The sequence below is a fragment of the Oryctolagus cuniculus genome, chromosome 17 (genome assembly GCF_964237555.1).
Source record: "Oryctolagus cuniculus chromosome 17, mOryCun1.1, whole genome shotgun sequence".
Lineage (NCBI taxonomy): Eukaryota > Metazoa > Chordata > Mammalia > Lagomorpha > Leporidae > Oryctolagus > Oryctolagus cuniculus.
Genome location: NC_091448.1, coordinates 18,134,283 through 18,153,134, shown reverse-complemented (window position 1 = coordinate 18,153,134; position 18,852 = coordinate 18,134,283). Strand labels below are relative to the sequence as shown.

The following is an 18,852-nucleotide window of genomic DNA, read 5'->3' as shown; positions in this document are numbered from 1 at the left end:
AGGTGTCCTGGCGGTGCCTGACCCAGTAGTCATGTATGCTCAGGCTTCACTCTCTTTCGAGCAGCCCACGCTTGGGTATGGGATTCACAACTCCACCCGGTCGGCTCCTGTGTCTGCGGTCGGCATTCCTCAGTGCCGGTTCTCAGGCACAGGGCTGTCCTCCGTGGCAGAAACGCGGCCTCGGCGTCTGCGGGGTCCTTCTTGGCTGCGGGCGCAGGCGCTGCAGTGACGCGAGGCGGCCGCGCGGTCTCCGTCGGCGGACTTGGGGTTCTACGCTGAGCAGGGAGGAGGTGAGCTAACGGGGGTCCGTGGCGTGGGAAGGTTATCTGGGCAGGGCGGGAAGTTACAGAGCATCGTATCTGGAAGAGGCATGAGGTGCTGTCTGCCCGTTGCGGATGAGTGAGCTGAGGCCTGGAGCCGGAAGGAGCCCCCAGCCCCATCCCTGAAGTCCCGTTCCTGGGCAGGGTTGAGCTTTCACTGCCGCGTCTCCTCGCTCTCTCATCAGTGCCGCCATCACCTCTTCTCTGCCAGGCTCTTTGTCTTCATTTGGGATTCTTTTTCAGAAGTTAAAATAGCGAGGGGCTGCGGTGAGGTTCGTAACCAGCTGGTGCAACTCAGCTGTCTGTGCGTTGCTGGAGTCGTCCGATCGTGCGTTCAGCACATGCTTGCTGAGGGCCTGTTTTGTGCCAGGCGCTGTCCTAAGTGAACGAGAGACCTTGCTTAAGTTGTAGCGGGAAGAACGAACAGGATGCAAACGAGTAGATTCATGTCTTGATAGGAAAACGGTGAAAGTGAGGGTCGGAGAGCGTGAATGAGGGGCTTTTTAGTGAAAAGAGACTTTGATAAGCTAGAGGGCAAAGTTACGAATACCTCAGGCAAGAGCATTTCAGACAGAATGGCAGGTGCAGTGGCCTTGGGGCTGGGCTTGACTTGTTCCACGAACCGCTCTCTATGGAACTCTCTGCATTTGTTGGCTGGAGGTCTCGGGAGAATGAATGAGCCCAGTTTGATAGCTCTTTGGAAGTAAAAAGAGCCTTTATGCATATGAGATTTTCTCTAATAATGTACACGTAACTACCACTTTTTTTTTTTTAAGATTTATTTATTTATTTGAAAGAGTTACACACAGAGAGAAGCAGAGGCAGAGAGCAAGAGCGAGAGAGAGGGAGATCTTCCATCCACTGGTTCACTCCCCAAGTGGCCACAATGGCTGGAGCTGCACCAATCTGAAGCCAGGAGCCAGGAGTTTCTTCGGGTCTCCCACTTGGGTTCAGAAGCTCAAGGTCTTGGTCCATCTTCCGCTGCTTTCCCAGGCCATAGCAGAGAGCTGGATCAGAAGTGGAGCAGCTGGGACTCAACCTGGTGCCCATATGGGCAGTGCCGGCTTTACCACTGTGCCACAGCGCCAGCCCCGTAACTACCTCTTCTTGGGTTCTCCAATTATGTGTTTTATTTGCAATCAGCACTCAGCAAGTGGCATTGAGGGAGGTTGAGGTATTAGCTCAATGCAAGAAACATCAGTATCAAATATTCCATTCCATTTGCATTTATCCAGTTCCTGCTTACACAGGGTGCTCTAGGGCTTTGGGAGGGGAGCACAATGAGCACAGGTTCTTCTAGTCAAGAATGACCAGAGATAGATGACAGGCATTATAGCACAGTGGGTTGAGACACTGGGAAGGCCACATCCCATGTTGGTGCAGCGGTTCGAGTCCCGGTTTCTCTGCTTGTGTCCCGCTAAGGCATCCTGGGAGGTAGCAGGTTTTGGCACAGGGGCCCCTGCCACTCAGTGGGGGACCTGGATGGAGTTGCAGGGTTTTTATCTAATCCCCAATCATTTTATGCATGAGGTTTCATCACTCCATTTTCCAGTTCAGGAAATGGATGTGCAGAGGTGAAGTAAGACGTACATGGGCTGGCTTTGTGGCTTTGCAGGCAAAGCTGTCTGTGACGCCACTTCATCTCGCGGAGGCTGCTCCACTTCCGATCCAGCTCCCTGCTAATGCCCTGGGGAAAGCAGCAGAGAGAGGATGTTTTGGGACGCTGCTACCCACATGGGAGACTGGATGAAGCTCCTGGCTCCTGGCTTCAGCTTGGCCCAGCCCTGGCCATTGTGGCCATCTGGGGAGTGGATCTGCACTTGGAAGAGCCCTCTGTCTTTCTTTCTGTCCCTGTAACTCTTTCAAATAAATAAATAAATCTTTTTTTTTTTTTTTAAGTTACATAGTTGCTAGTGATGAGTTTGGGATTTGAATCTAGGTCTTCCAGCTCCAGAGGCTTGGTGTTGTGCTCCTGAACTATGGAGTTGTTGAGGGTAATTAGTGCAGTGAACCGCCATCCAGGAAAAAGCTGAACAGTGATGTAAATCCAAAAGACTGCAGCAGCATGGGGGAATAAGAAATTGAGATCTGGGTCAGCGCTGCGGCTCACTAGGCTAATCCTCCGCCTAGCGGCACCGGCACACCAGGTTCTAGTCCCGGTCGGGGCACCGGATTCTTTCCCGGTTGCCCCTCTTCCAGGCCAGCTCTCTGCTGTGGCCAGGGAGTGCAGTGGAGGATGGCCCAGGTGCTTGGGCCCTGCACCCCATGGGAGACCAGGAAAAGCACCTGGCTCCTGGCTCCTGCCATCGAATCAGCGCGGTGCGCCGGCCTCAGCGCACCGGCCGCGGCGGCCATTGGAGGGTGAACCAACGGCAAAGGAAGACCTTTCTCTCTGTCTCTCTCTCTCACTGTCCACTCTGCCTGTCAAAAAAAGAAAAAAAAAAGAAATTGAGATCTAAGAAAGCTTGAAGGAGGTAGCATTTGAATTCTTCTTCTTCTTCTTCTTTTTTTTTTTTGACAGGCAGAGTGGACAGTGAGAGAGAGAGAGAGAGAAAGGTCTTCCTTTTGCCGTTGGTTCACCCTCTAATGGCCGCCGCAGCCAGCGCACTACAGCCGGTGCATTGCGCTGATCGGAAGCCAGGAGCCAGGTGCTTCTCCTGGTCTCCCATGGGGTGAAGACCAAGCACTTGGGCCATCCTCCACTGCCTTCCCGGGCCATAGCAGAGAGCTGGCCTGGAAGAGGGGCAACCGGGACAGAATCCGGCGCCCCGACCGGGACTAGAACCCGGTGTGCCAGTGCCGCAAGGCGGAGGATTAGCCTAGTGAGCCACGGCGCCGGCCTGAATTATTCTTATTTTAAAAATTATTTAAAAGTCAGATACAGATACCTCCCATCTTCTGATTCACTCTCCCAAGTGCCTGCAATAGCTGGAGCTGGTCCAAGCCAAAGCCACAGAGCAAGGAAACCAAACTGGGCCTCCCTGCCAGGGTGCTCATTAATAGGAAGCTGGAATTTGAACCCAGGAACTTTGCTTTGGGATGCAGGATCCTAAGCAACATTGTAATGCTCTGCCAAATGTGTGTGTGTGTGTGTGTGTGTTGAAAGGCAAGAGTGACAGAAAAGTAGAAGCAGAGAGAGAGATCTCTCATTCAGTGGCTCACTCCCCCACTGTACTGGACCAAAGCCAGGAGGCAGGAGCTCCAGCTGGACCTCCCCCACAGGTGACAGAAACTCCAGTACTTGAGTGAGCATCTGCTGCCTTCCAGGTGCGTTAGCAGCAAGCTGGATTGGAAGCGGAGGGGGACTCTATCCCAGACGTCTCCAGCAGCAGCATAGCCACTGCACCACAGTGCCACCCCATCCGTTTTCATGTTTGTGTTTGAGGGGCAGAGAGAGAGAAGGAGCTCCCGTCTACTTTTTCACTCCACAGGTGCCTGCAGTGGCCAGGCCAAGGCCCGTGTGTGGCAGGAACCCAGTTACCTGGGCTGTAGCCTTGGCCTCTCAGGGCCTACATTGGCTGGAGGCTGAAGTAAAGAGGCAGAGGCAGGTGTGGAGCCCCAGCACTTCTGTCGTCTTACCTGCTAGCCCCAACGCCTGCCTCTTGAACTATTGAGTAGTTTCTATCTTTGAAGTAGAGAAAACCTACAAAGTAGTAATTACAGTGGAAAAGGAGGAACTCTATAATGGAAAAACTTGCCGATACTTCCTTAATCAAGAATCAAAGTTAATATCATCACAAATGGGACAAATTGAAGTCACAGACCACCCGATAGGAGATGCGTTGAGAAAAACACAGCAGCATTGCTGTGGCACTCCTGCCGAAAGGGCAGAGCCTGCGTATACTCCTGCGGAAACATCCCGCAAGCCCAAGTGAGGGGACAGTCTGCAAAATCACTGCTTCTAAGCTTCAGCAGTGTTAAGTCATAGAAGCCAAGGCCAGACTGAAGAACTGGGACAGGCTGAAAGAGAGGTTGACAGGGCAACTCCAAGAAAATGTGTGATCCTGGCTCGGAGCCTTGGCTGTGCAGGGTACTGCGGTGGCCCACTTGTAAAACCTGAGTGAACTCTGTGGTTTAGGTGGTAGTAATGGGTCCATAGTAATTTTATGCTTTGGATGACTGTACTGTGGTATGTAGGAGATGTCCTTGTTTGTGGAGGTCACACACGCTGAGACAGTGGTTGGCAAGCTTTCTGTTAAGGGCCAGAGAATATTTTAGGCTTTGTGGACCGTATGGTCTCATTTCCAGCTCCTCAACTTTGCTGTTGCAGTGTGAAAGCAGCTACATGTGCATGAACATGCCTGTGTTCCAGTGGAACTTTATAGACACTGAACTTGAATGTCATTAATTAATGTGTTATGAACTGTTTTAACTTGAAGAAAAGCATTCTTCACTTGGGGCAATGCAAAAGCAGGTGGAGGGGCCAGAGTTGGCCACGGGCCAGTTTGCCAGTTCCTGTCCTGAAGTATTACAGGGTGGTGGGATGTTGTGTCAGCAGGCTGCTCTCAGTAAGTTAGGCAACGGGAAGTTATTTGTACTGGCACTTTTGGTATTATATTATTTTAGAATCTTTTTCAGTATTAAAGAAGAGGAAGGAACAGTGTTTAAGTAGTAATGCCAAGTAGGCCAGAGAGGTGGGGAAAGTACTGGACTTTGGGGGGTGCAGTCGAGAGCTGGATATAACTGGAGAGGAGGTGTGTGCAGGGGTCTGGTGGACCATGAAGCCAGGAGACGGGGACTATGTTGTCAGTCTTCACTCTTCTCTTCTTTTTGAATTTTAGCACCATGGATACTGACTTGTATGATGAGTTTGGAAATTATATTGGACCCGAGCTTGATTCTGATGAAGATGACGATGAATTGGGCAGAGAGACCAAAGATCTTGATGAGGTAAAAAAAATATATTGGGTTCTTTTGTCTGTCTCTTTAAATTTTATTTATGTATTTATTTATTTGAAGATACTTCTCATCCATTGGTTCACTCTCCAGATGACCGTAGCAGCTAGGGATGGGCCAGGCTGAAGCTAGGAGCTGTAAACCCAGTGTGAGTCTCCCATGTGAGTAGCAGGGACCCAGTTACTTGGGCCATCATTTGCTGCCTCCCAGAATGCACATTAGCAGGAAGCAGGAATTGGAAGTGAAATTGGGATTCAAACCCAGGCACCCCGAAGTGGGATGTGAGCATCCCAAGTGTTTTTTAGTCACTGTGCCGAAAGCTTACTCTGTCTCTCTCTCTCTTTAAGATTTATGTATTTTATTAGGCCAGTGCTGCGGCTCACTAGGCTAATCCTCCGCCTTGCGGCACCAGCACACTGGGTTCTAGTCCCGGCCGGGGCGCCGGATTCTGTCCCGGTTGCCCCTCTTCCAGGCCAGCTCTCTGCTGTGGCCAGGGAAGTGCAGTGGAGGATGGCCCAAGTGCTTGGTCTTCACCCCATGGGAGACCAGGAGAAGCACCTGGCTCCTGGCTTTGGATCAGTGCAGTGTGCCAGCCGTGGCGGCCATTGGAGGGTGAACCAACGGCAAAAGGAAGACCTTTCTCCCTGTCTCTCTCTCTCACTGTCCACTCTGCCTGTCAAAAAAAAAAAAAAAAAAAAAAAAAGATTTATGTATTTTATTTGAAAGAGTTACAGTTAGAGAGAAAGGGAGAGACAGAGACTGAGAGATCTTCCATCTGGTTCACTCCCCAAATAGTCACTATGGCTGGATCTGTGCTGATCTGAAGCCAGGAGCTTCTTCTAGGTCTTCCACATGGGTGCAGGGGCCCAAGCACTTGGGCCATCTTCTACTGCTTTCCGAGGCCATAGCAGGGAGCTGGATCAGAGGTGGAGCAGCTGGGGCTTAAACCAGCACCCCTATGGAATGCCGCTGCCCGTATGCCATATGGGAGGCTTAACCTACTACACCACAGTGCCAGCCCCTGCCCTTCTCTTTTTAAAATTAACAGTAAAGTGCTGAATCCTTTCTCTTCCCTTTATACCCTGTGTACATCTCTAACATTGTCCTTTTTATAGCATGATTTATTGGGGTCTTATACTGCCCCTGAGGTAGCTTAGCTACTAAAGTTCCAAAAGGGGGTATCAGATCATTTCATGGATGAGGTCATTTTGTCTTCTGAGTTCTAGTTCGTCTGGTAACATGCCTTCTTCTCTTAGGCTTAAGTGCCTTTTGGCAGTCATGAATAATTCTGACTTAGAAGAGATTAGCTAACTTCCAAGTGCAGCTGCATCAGGGGCTCCCTCACAAGCTCAGGTTTGCTTTTGTTAGTTTTGTTAAGTTTTTTTTTTTTTTTTTGACAGGCAGAGTGGATAGTGAGAGAGAGAGACAGAGAGAAAGGTCTTCCTTTGCCGTTGGTTCACCCTCCAATGGCCGCCGCGGCCGGCGCGCTGCGGCCGGCGCACCGCACTGATCCGATGGCAGGAGCCAGGAGCCAGGTGCTTTTTCCTGGTCTCCCATGGGGTGCAGGGCCCAAGCACCTGGGCCATCCTCCACTGCACTCCCTGGCCACAGCAGAGGGCTGGCCTGGAAGAGGGGCAACCGGTAGTTTTGTTAAGTTTTATTTATATTTTACTTACTTGAAAGGCAGAGAAACACAAGCAGAACAAGATTGTGTATCTACTGGTTCATTTTCCAAATATCCATACCATCCAAAATATCCATAACAGCTAGGGCTGAACCAGGCCAGCTGATGTGGCTAGCAGGGTCCTAAGTACTTCAGTTATTACCTGCTGCCTCCCAGGGTGCTCATTAGCAGGGAACTGGAATCAGAAGCAGAGCCAGGACTTGAACCCATGCACTCTGATATGGGATTCAGATATCTCAAGCAGCATCCTTTTATTTTTTTATTTTCTTCTAAAGATTTATGTATTTATTTATTTGAAAGGGAGAGTTAGAGAGATAGAGAGATCTTTCATCTGCTGGTTCACCCCCCAGATGGCAGCAATGGCTGGGGCTGGGCCAGGCTGAAGCCAGGAACCTGGAACTCCATCTGGGTCTCCCAGGTAGGCGTTTGACCAAGTTTTTAAGAAAATGATAGAGGGGCCGGCGCTGTGGCAAGTGGGTTAATTCTCTGCCTGCGGTGCCAGCATCCCATATGGGCACTGGTTTATGTTCCAGCTGCTCCTCTTCCAATCCAGCTCTCTGCTGTGGCCTGGGAAAGCAGTGGAAGATGGCTCAGGTGCTTAGGCCCTTGCACCTGCACAGGAGACTGGAGGCAGGCACCTGGCTCCTGGCTTTGGATCAGCGCAGCTCCAACTGTTGGCAGCCACTGGGGAGTGAACTAGTGGACAGAAGACCTTTCTCTCTGTTTCTCCCTCTCACTGTCTGTAACTCTACCTCTCAAATAAATAAATAAAATCTTAAAAAAAAAAAAAAGAAAATGATAGAGAGTCCCATGTCCTATTCAGAGTACCTGGGTTTGAGTCTGGCTCTGGCTCTGGCTACTTCCTGCTAATGAGCACCTGAGGAGGCAGCAGGTGATGGGTCAAGTAGTTGGGTTCCAGGGCTGGCCCTGTGGCATAGCAGATTAAGCCATTGCCTGCAGCACTGGCATCCCATATAGGTGCCAGTTCAAGTCCTGGCTGTTCCACTTCGAATCCAGCTCCCTGCTGAAGTACCTAAGGAAGCAGCGGAGGATGGCCAAAGACCTTGGGCCCTAGCACCCATGTGAGATGCAGATGAAGCTCCTGGCTTCAGCTTAGCCCAGCTGGGTCATTGCAACCATCTGGGGAATGAACCAGTAGATGGAAGATATCTCTTTTCCTCTCCTCTCTCTCTATAACTCTGCCTTTCAAATAAATAAATAAATCTTAAAAAGAAAAAAAAAAGTAGTTAGGTTCCTTCCACTCATGTAGGAGAGCTGGAGACCTGGAATGAGTTCCTGGCTCCAGATTTTGCCATGGCCCAGCCCTGGCCATTGGTGAGCATTTGGTTAGTCAACTAGCAGACAGAAGTTGTTTGTCTGTGTTTCTCTGTCTCTCAAGTAAAAAAAGGAAGAAAGCGAAGAAGCTATGGCGAGCAGCTGTGGTACCAAGAAGTGAATTAGATAACTCATTCCAATTTCCAGAGGTGGTGATAAGGTGCTGAATTTCAGAAACTATAGATTTGTAACTATGCATCCATTGTAAAATTATGGAAGGAACTAGGAAACAGATTACTATGTACCACTTAGGAAGCTAATATGAGTTTTATAAAAATAATTTTGTCTTGCTAGGATTACCGGGCTGAGATTCAGGTCAGGAGTGTACTGTGGATATGATGAACCTTGATTTAGGCAAAGCATTTGAAGTTTTTTAAGAAACTTTTTTTTCTTTTCTAAAGAGATTTTTCTTTATGTCAGTAACTCATGCATACATTCTCATTCAGACCATATATAGAAGAGTCTTCCTCCATTCTCACTCTATTTCACTCCTGTTCCTAAGTTAGCCACCATAATTTATGCTGTCCTTGTGAAAGGAACATGGACTAGGTCATTGTACAGTTAGGAGGTCATGGCTGATTGAACAATGGGACCCAAAGAGTGTTCATTAATGGGTCACGCCAGAGCTCTTGTGACATGCCCTAGGCGTCTGAGCTTGGTCCTGTCCTTTTAAGCCTTTTTACTGCTGATGTGGGGAAGATAGAGAGTGCAGGTTTATAAAATTGCACATGAATAGAGCTAATATATTGAATGGCAAAAATGTAGAGTCAAGGTGATCCTAATAAGCCTGAAAACCAGATTAAGGGGCTGGCGCTGTGGTGTAGGGGTAAAAACGCCACTTGCAGTGCCGGCATCCCATGTGGGCACCGGTTCGAGTCCTGGCTGCTCCACTTCCGATCTAGCTCTCTGCTGTGGCCTGGGAAAGCAGAAGAAGATGGCCCGGGTGCTTGGACCCCTGCACCATGTGGGAGACCCAAAAGAAGTTCCTGGCTCCTGGTTTCATGTTGGCGCAGCTGCGGCCATTGCGGCTATTTGGGTAGTGAACCTGTGGATGGAAGACCTCTCTCTCTCTCTCTCTCTCTCTGCCTCTGCCTCTGCCTCTGCCTCTCTGTAACTCTGCCTTTCAAATAAGTAAATAAATAAATCTTAAAAAAAAAAGAAGAAGAAAACCAGATTAAATACAGCCCAGTAATTCATTCATTGAGTATTTTTTTTTTTAATATTTATATATTTATTTGGAAGGCAGAGAGAGAAAGGATCTTCCATCTGCTGGTTCACTCTCCAAATGGATGAAACAACTGGGGCTGGACTGAAGCCAGGAGCTTCTTCTGGTTCCTCCACGTGGGTACAGGGGCCCTGGGCCATCCTGCTGCTTTCCCAGGTGCATTAGCAGGGAGCTGGATAGGAAGTAGAGCAGACAGGACTCAAATCAGCACCCACATGTGATGCTAGCGCTGTAGATGGTGGCTTAACTCACTGTGCTATGGCGCTGGCCTCCTTTCCATTGCATGTTTGTGGAGCCCTGGCCATGTGCAGAGAGCCCAGGCTGTGCTTCTGTCCTCCAGGAACCTGTTGCTTATCAGGTGAGACAAAGCACAGAGATATTTATCATAGGAAGCAAGAAGGACAGATGCCATTTAAGTGATATTAATACCATAGTAGCAGTAGGTTTGGAGGAATCATTCCTGCCTGGGGTGACCCAAGAAAGATACCTCAGGAAGTGACATTCAAAAGTTGATCCAGAGAGTGGATAGGTATCTGTGGAGACAGAAAGTACAGTGATTAGTGATCTAGATTGGGGATGGAGGTAGAATTGGGAGATGATAGCTAAAGGGTACAATTTCCTTTGGGGATGATGAAAATGATCCAAAGTGGATTTTAGTGATAGTTTTTTTAATTGACATATCCTATTTGCACTTATTTATGGAGTGATTCAATGCATGTGTAGGATGTGTAATGATCAAATCCAAGTAATTAGCATTTCCATCTCTTTGTTGGGAACCACCCTGTAGGTACTGTGAAATGTGTCATTCATTGTTGTGGACTGTAATTGGGTGGTGCTGCCCTGTGTCCCTTCCAGCAGAATCAGGACCCTCTGGTCTCCCAGCCCACATGAAGTACCTGGACTTATTTTTATTTTTGTAAATTATTTACTTGAGAGGCAAGGAGAGACAGAGCTCTCGTCTGCTGGTTTGCTCCCCAAGTGCCACAGCGAGGGGCCAGACCAAAGCGGGAGCTGGGAACTCAATCCAGATGTCCCACGGGTGTGACCTGAACCCGCTTAGTTACCCGAGTCCTGTTTAAAATTGTTTTGTTGATGTAAAGGTATACGTAAGTTTGGGTAATGGAGACGGGAGAGAAGGGTGTGCACGCTGGAGAAAAAGGAGGCGGTGAGCAGGGACCCAGAGGTCGTGTGTAAAGGCAGCAGGTTCTCCCCAGATGGCACAGCACAATGCTTAGCGGACGTCTGCGGGCGGGGGCAGGGGCTCGAAGGGCTGGAGTGGAGAACTGAGAGTTGGGTGACGTGATCCAAGCACGGCAAGCCCTTTCTTCAGTGATGAGAGAGTCCGTTCTGGAAACGATGGGGGCACTTATCCCAGCAGACCCGAGAAGGATGGGCCAGTGCCATTGAACGTGGGGCTGAGAGAGAGAGAACTGGGGTGTCCAGAGGAACACTGTGACAGACAAAAGGAAGTGATAAAATGATGTTTGTTTTATTCTCGAGTTGTGAAGTTTGAGCTACTGTCAGGATTCTCAGAGACAATTAAAGGCAGTAGGAGATTATTACATAGAATCCTGCGGTTGAATTCACAATGCAGTCAGCAATATGGGGCAGGAGAAAACTGGCTTGGTAGCTGTTGGAGCCACCAGCAGTAGGCTCTCTGTGGTTTCTGTAGTAGGAGTGGCTAGGTGGCAGGGGGTAGCAGTTGGCTCAACCCCTGGAGGGTTCTGTGTTTTAGAGAGGCAGGCCTGCTGGAGTTTGTTTGAAGCAAAACAAGGGCCTACCTCTGCGTCTGCCCGCCTTCCTGCATCTGCTCCTGTGTGTGGTAGCTTCCCTCCTGTTCTTGTCAATGATTGCTTCATGTGCTGGAAACTAGATCCCATTCCTCTGACCGCACAAAGCTTCCCCTCTGGACTCCACACCCCCCTCCACCCCCTCCCTTTTCCCCTGCTCCTCAGACCAGCACATCTCAGGAGTTGTTACTTACTGTCTGAGTCCCTGCTCCTGTTTTCACTCAAACCCGCTTCCATCTTTTTGCTTGTCCCACTCCAGACACTTGCTTTGCCAAATACAAAGGTTGGTTTCCAGTCCTCATTTTACTCATCCTGCCTGCAGCATCTGACCCAGCTGATCATTCCTTCCTCTTTATTTATTTATTTATTTATTTTAAAGATTTATTTACTTGAAAGGCATAGTTACAAAGAGAAAGGGAGAGGCAGAGGGAGAGCGATGTCCGATCAACTGGCTCACCCCCCAAATAGCTGCAGTTGTGGCCCAAGTAGCCTAGAACTCCCATCTGGGTCTCCCATGTGGGTGCAGGGACCCAAGCACTTGGGCTTTCTTTGCATGTTTTTCCAGGTGCCTTAGCAGGGAACTGAACCAGAAGTAGAGCAGGGGCTGGCATTGGCAAAGTGGGTTAATGACATAGTGGTTAAACCTCCGCCTGTACCTCTAACATCCCATTTGGGTGCCTGTTCGAGTCCCGGCTGCTCCACTTCCAGTCCAGCTCCTTGCTTATGTGCCTGGGGAAGTAGCGGAAGATGGCCCAAATGCTTGGGCCCCTACACCCATGGGGGAGACCTGGATGAAACTCCTGGTTCCTGGCTTTGGCCTGGCCCAACCCCAGCCGTTGCGGCCATTTGGGGAGTGAATTAGTACATGGAAGATCTCTCTCTTTGTATCGCTCTTTCTCTCTGATTCTGCATTTCAAATAAAAGAAACCTTAAATAAGTAAATAAATCTTTGAAAGTTTTTATAAAAAAAAAAAAGGAGGCCGGTGCTGTGGTGTAGCCAGTTAAGCTGCTGCCTGTAAAACTGGCATCCCATATGGGCACCAGCTGGAATCCTGGCTGCTCCACTTCTGATCTAGCTCCCTGCTGATATGCTTAGGAGGGCAATGGAGGACGGCCTGAGTACGTGGGCCCTTGCACCCATGTGGGTGGCTGCCTTTAAAATTCTCTGGTCCTTTGGTTTCCAGAAAAATCCCAATTTTCTACCTCACTGGCGTGTATTCTCAGGCTTCAGTGCGGTTCCTCATCTCCCTTCTGTCCAAATGTCAACGGGCCCAGGATTTCACTCCATATTCTCATATTCTAATTCTCTGTCTCCTGTTTTTGTGTGTGTGTGTGTGTGTGTAAGATTTATTTATTTTTTTATTTCAAAGAGTTAGAGACAGGGAGAGACAGAGAGATCTTCCATCCACTGGTTCACTCCCTAGATGGCTGCAATGTCCAGGACTGGGCCAAGCCGAATCCAGGAGCCAGGAGATTCTTCCAGGTCTCCCACGTGAGTGGCAGGGGCCAAGCACTTGGGCCATCTTCTGCTACTTTCCCAGGCCATTAACAAGGAACTGGATTGGAAGTGGAGCAGTGAGATCATTAACCAGTGCATTAAGGGATGCCTGTGTCACAGGTGGCGGCGTTTACCCACTGTACCGTTCTGCTGGACCCTCTGTCCCCTCTTATCCAGTCTAGCAAATACCTTCTATTCCCTGGAGACTTCGATTTACACCTTCAGCCTGGACCTTCCTCTTTCTTAAAAGTTTAATTTTTTTATTACTTGAAAGACAGATATACAGAGAACCATCAACTGGTTCTCTCTCCCGCTGCCCACAACAGCAAAGGCTAAGCCAGGCCAAAGCCAGGAACTTAATCTGGGTCTCCTATGTGGGTGGCAAGGACCCAAGAACTTGGACTAAAACCTGCCGCCTCCAAAGAAGCTGGATCAGAAGAGGAGCCAGAAATTGAACCCAGGCACTCAGATGTTAGAGATATATATATATATTTTTTAAGATTAATTTATTTGGCCGGCGCTGCGGCACAATAGGCTAATCCTCCACCTGCGGCACTGGTACCCCGGGTTCTAGGCCCAGTCGGGGTCCCAGATTCTGTCCCGATTGCTCCTTTTCCAGTCCAGCTCTCTGCTGTGGCCCGGGAGTACAGTGGAGGATGGCCCAAGTGCTTGGGCCCTGCACCCCATGGGAGACCAGGAGAAGTACCTGGTTCCTGGCTTCGGATCAGCGCGGTGCGCCGGCCACAGCTGCCATTGGGGGGTGAACCAACGGAAAAGGAAGACCTTTCTCTCTGTCTCTCTCTCTCACTGTCCACTCTACCTGTCAAAAAAAAAAAAGATTGATTTATTTGGGGCCAGTGCTGTGACAGCGGGTTAAACCCTGGCCTGGAGTGCCAGAATCCCTTATGGGCACCGGTTCTAGTCCTGGCTGCTCCTTTTCCTAGCCAGCTCTCCACTATGGCCTGGGAAAGCAGTAGAAGATGGCCGAAGTCCTTGGGCCCCTGCATCCCCGTGGGAGACCTGGAAGAAGTTCCTGGCTCCTGGCTTCGGATCGGTGCAGCTCTGGCCATTGCAGCCATCTGGAGAGTGAACCAGCAGATAGAAGACCTCTCTCTCTGTCTATGCATCTCTCTGTAACTCTGTCTTTGAAATAAATAAATCTTAAAAAAAAAAAAAAGATTTATTTATTTGAAAGGCAGAGTTAACAGAAAGAGACAGAGGTCTTCCATCTGCTGGTTCACTCCCCAGATGGTCGCAACTGCCAGAGCTGTGCTGACTCAAAGCCAGGAGCCAGGAGTTCTTCTAGGTCTCCTTTATGGGTGCAGGGGCCCAAGGATTTGGGCCATCTTCCACTGCTTTCCCAGACCATAGCAGAGAGCTGGATCGGAAATGGAGCAGCTAGGACTCGAACTGGCACCCATATGGGATACCAATACTGCAAGTGGCAGCTTTACCCGCTATGCCACAGCGCCGGCCCCTGGATGTGGGTTCTTAACTGCCGTGCCAAACACTGGCCCTTGGACTTTAGTGGATTTTGTTTTTGTCTTATTTTTTAAGATTTATTTTATTTATTTGAAAGGCAGAGTTGCAGAGAGAGAGAGAGAGAGATCTTCCATCAGCTGATTCACTCCCCTAGCAGCTGGGGCTGGGCCAGGCTGAAGCCAGGAATCCATCTGCTGCTGCTTTCCCAGGTGCATTAGCAGGGAGCTAGATCAGAAGTGCATCGTGGATAGGACATGAACCAGCACCCATATGGGATGCCAGCATCATAGGCAGTGCTTAACCCACTACACCACAGTGCCGGCCCCTGGACTTCTCGCTCTCTTTTTTGTTGTTGTTGTTGTTATTTAAGATTGATTTATTTATTCGAAAGGCAGAGAGTTATGGAAAGGCAGAAGTAGACAGCAGCCTTCCTTCTGCTGGTTCAGTCCCCAGATGGCCATTGTGGAGCTGGGCCAATCCAGAGCCAAGAGCTTCTTCCAGATTTCCCACATCTTCTACTGCTTTCCCAGACCACAGCAGAAAGCTAGGTTGGAATTGGAGCAACCGGGACTTGACCAGCGGCCATATGCATCCGGGCACTGTAGGTGGTGGCTTTACTGGCTACGCCACAGCTCTGGCCCCTGGACGTTTCTCCTGCACCTTAAGTTTATATGTCTCAACTTCCTATTTGCTGTCTACCAGGCAATCTAAAACTTAGCAGAGAACCTAACTACTGGGCTCCTTACTCCCCACCCCACCTGCCCCTGCTATTACCTTTTTTTTTTTTTTTTTTTACATCTCAGTAAGAACAGTGCTATTTTGTAGTTTCTCAGGTCTTTGTTCCCACACTTTCCATTCATTAGAAAGCATTTTTGGAGTTGGTGCTGTGGCGCAGCAAGTTAAGCTGGCGTGTGCAGCACAGGCATCCCATATATGGGCGCCAGTTGAGTCCCAGCTGCTCCACTTTCAATCTAGCTCCCTGCTAATGCGCTTAGAGGATGGCCCAAGTGCATAGGCCTCTGCACCCATGTGGAAGACCCAGATGAAACTGGCTTCTGAGCTCAGCCTGGCCCAGCCCTGGTTGTTGAGGCCATCTGGGGAGTGAACCAGTGGACAGAAAATCTCTCTCCTCTTTCTCTGTGTCTCTCCTTCTTTTGCTATAACTCTGACTTTGACATAAAATAAATAAATCTTAAAAAAAGAAGGCATTTTTATTTATTTATTTTATTTGAAAGGCAGACAGAATTCTCCTGTCTGCAGATTCACTCCCCAAATGCCCACAACAGCAGAGCTGGGCAAGGCCAAAGCCAGAACCTGGGAATTCAGCTTGAGTCTCCCAGTTGGGTGGCATGGACCCAACTACTTGAGCCATCATCTGCTGCCTCCCATAGTGTGTGCATTAGTAGCAAGTTGGAATTGGAAGCTTGAACCTAGGCACTCTAGTAAGGAGTAACTTGCTTTTATTGCTGTACCACCATCACCTAGAATAGTGCCTCAATAAATATTTATTTATTCTTCAGAGTTATTAATGATATTCTTAAGAAGCCTTTATTTATCTTTTTTTTTCCATTTTATTTGAAAGGCAGAGAGACAGAGAAACAGAGATAGAGGTCTTCCCCTCACTGGTTCCCTCCGCAAATGCTTTCAGCAGCAGGGCTGGGCCAGGCTGAAGTCAGGAGCCTGGAACTCCTTCTGGATCTCCTGCGTGGTGGCAGGGAACCAAGTGCTTGATCTGTCACTCGCTGCCTCCCAGGTTGTGCATCAGCAGGAAGCTGGACCGAAAGTGGAGTAACTGGGACTTGAGCAGGTGCCCTGGTATGGTATGTGGACCACCCTCGTGGGGACTGGACCACTTTGCCACATGCCTACCCCTGTAAATAGTCATTGAGTGAGTGAGTAGGCCAGGATGCTTTATGTTTTAGAACATAAAGGGTGATGTGGTAGTCACCTCAGATTGATTGAAGTACTCTTGAGTGGAAGGAATTGCTTTGTTTAATGTTGTGTATGACCATGAATTAGTTTGTACAGGTTTGGATTTGAAACCATTTAGTTATTTTTCCCCCAGAAACCTTTTATTGAAGGAATACAAGCTTCATGCACTTCATAGATACAGCTTTAGGAAAATAATGATTCTTCTCATGTACCCGCCTCCCACCTTTCTTCTTCCTCCCTCTCCTATTCTCATTTTTATTTTTAACTAAAATTTCTTTTTTTTTTTTTTAAGATTTTATTTATTTATTTGAGAGGTAGAGTTATAGATAGAGAGAGAGTCAAAGAGAAAGGTCTGGCCAGCGCCGCGGCTCACTAGGCTAATCCTCCGCCTGCGGCGCCGGCTCCCTGGGTTCTAGTCCCAGTTGGGGCACTGGATTCTGTCTTGGTCGCTCCTCTTCCAGTCCAGCTCTCTGCTGTGGCCTGGGAAGGCAGTGGAGAATGGCCCAAGTGCTGGGCCCTGCACCCACATGGGAGACCAGGAGGAAGCACCTGGCTCCTGGCTTTGGATCGGTGCAGCATTCAGGCCGTAGTGGCCATTTAAGGGGTGAACCAACGAAGGAAGACCTTTCTCTCTGTCTCTCTCTCTCACTGTCTAATTCTGCTTGTCAAAAAAAGGGGGGGGGGGTTCCATCCGCTGGTTCACTCTCCAAATGGCCGCAACGGCCAGAGCTGGGCTAATCCGAAACCAGGAGCCAGGAGCTTCTTCCAGGCCTCCCCGCTGGGTGCAGGGGCCTAAGTGCTTGGGCCATCTGCTGCTGCTTTCGCAGGCCATAGCAGAGAACTGGATCGAAAGAGTAGCAGCCGGGACTCAAACCGGTGCCCATGTGGGATGCCAGCACCGCAGGTGGAGGCTTAACCTACTGCACCACAGCGCCACAGCGCCAGCTCCTTAAGATCTATTTTCTATTAACTTTATACACATATGATTAACTCTATACTAAATAGAGTTCAACAGATTGTAGAAACCATTTAGTTATAAAGGGTACAGTGCAGAGGCTTTTAGGATATTCAGAGTCATGCATCCAGCCATCATTACAGTCAATTTTAGAATGTTGTCGTCATTTCAAAAAAGAACACTCATTTCTAAAAGAAACCCCATGCCAATTACCCATCACCCTCCCAACTCCCTGTCCTACACCAACCCTGGGCAGTCTACTTTGTCTTTATGAACTCATCTATTCTGGACAGTTTGAATACAGAAAATAATACAAATATGCAGTCTTTTACATCTAGCTTCTTAGACATGGCATCATGTTTTCAAGATTGATCTGTGGGGGTGGCCCTGTGGCACAGTGTGTTAAACCTCTGCCTGTCACATTGACATCCCATGTGGATGCCTGTTTGAGTCCCAGCTGTGCCTCCGATCCAGCTCCCTGCTAATGCACCTGGGAAAGCAGTGGAAGATGACCCAAATGCTTGGGCCCCTGCACCAACGTGGGAGACCTGGATGGAGTTCCAGGCTCCTGGCTTCAGCCTGGCCCAATCTGGCCATTGCAATCAGTTGGGGATTGAACCAGTGGGTAGAAGAGTTCTCTGTCTTTCCCTCTCTGTAACTCTTTCAAATAGACAAATCTTTTTAAAAAATAATTAATCTAGGTTGTAGCATGCATATACATATGCCATATGTATGTATTATATTTCTTCTTATTGCTGAATGACCTGCTGTATGGCTGTACCGCATTTTATTTATCTGTCCATTAGTTGGTCAACATTTGGATTGTTCCCACCATTGTTGTTTTACTTTTTAAAATTTTTGTTAAAGAATTATTTTATTTTTTTGAGACAGAGTTGCAGAGAGAGGTAGAACCAGAGAGGTCTTCCATTCTGCTGGTTCATTCCTCAAATGACCACAGTGGCCTGGGCTGAGCTGATCTGAAGCCAGGAGCCAAGAGGTTCTTCCAGGTCTCCCACATGGGTGCAGGGGCACAAGGACTTGGGCCATCTTCCACTGCTTTCCCAGGCCATAGCAGGGAGCTGGATCAGAAGAAGAGCAGTGGGACTCAAACTGGTGCCCATATGGGATGCCAGCACTGCAGGCTGGGGCTTTAACTTGCTGTACCACTGCACCGGGCCCTGTTGTTTTTCTAAGATTTATTTTATTTAATTGTTTGGAAAGCAGAGATTCAAAGATAGAAAGGTCTTTCATCTACTGTGTCACTCCTCAAATGGCCAAAACAGCCAGAGCTGAGCCAGGCAGAAGCCAGAAACTCCATCTTGGTCCCTACTTGGGCCATCAGTCACTGCTCTCTCAGGCATGTTAGCAGGGGCTGGATTGGAAGCAGTGTAGCCAGGACTTGAACTGGCACTCCAGTATGGGTTGCTGATGTTCCAAGTGCTGGCTTAACCTGCTGCACCATCACATTGGCCCCCGTTTCCATTTTATGGCTATTACGAATAGTGCAACATTTACTTAGAAGCTTCTGTGTGACCATAACAAATTTTTATTTGTCTTGGGTATATATTTAAGAATGGAATTGCTGGCTGCATTTAATGTTTTGAGTTCTAAAGTAACTATACCATATACATTTCTACCAGCAGGTGTTGGCTTGTTCCCAGTAGAGGCACATGGTATCTGTCCTTGATAAAAATGGTGTTTTGTTTATTTTTACCCTTAAAAGGATGCGTTGTGA

General features: G+C 48.7%; 1 protein-coding gene across 1 annotated transcript in view; it reads left to right on the top strand.

Moving 5' to 3' along the window:
- Positions 1-11: 11 nt before the first annotated feature.
- Positions 12-18,852, top strand: part of EFTUD2 (elongation factor Tu GTP binding domain containing 2) — a 52,368-nt gene continuing 33,527 nt past the window's right edge. Inside the window, exons 1-2 of the mRNA XM_002719444.5 lie at positions 12-290; positions 5,102-5,210. Coding sequence (XP_002719490.1) covers positions 5,106-5,210 — 105 coding nt within the window. The 5' untranslated portion in view covers positions 12-290; positions 5,102-5,105. The remainder of the gene's footprint in view (positions 291-5,101; positions 5,211-18,852) is intronic.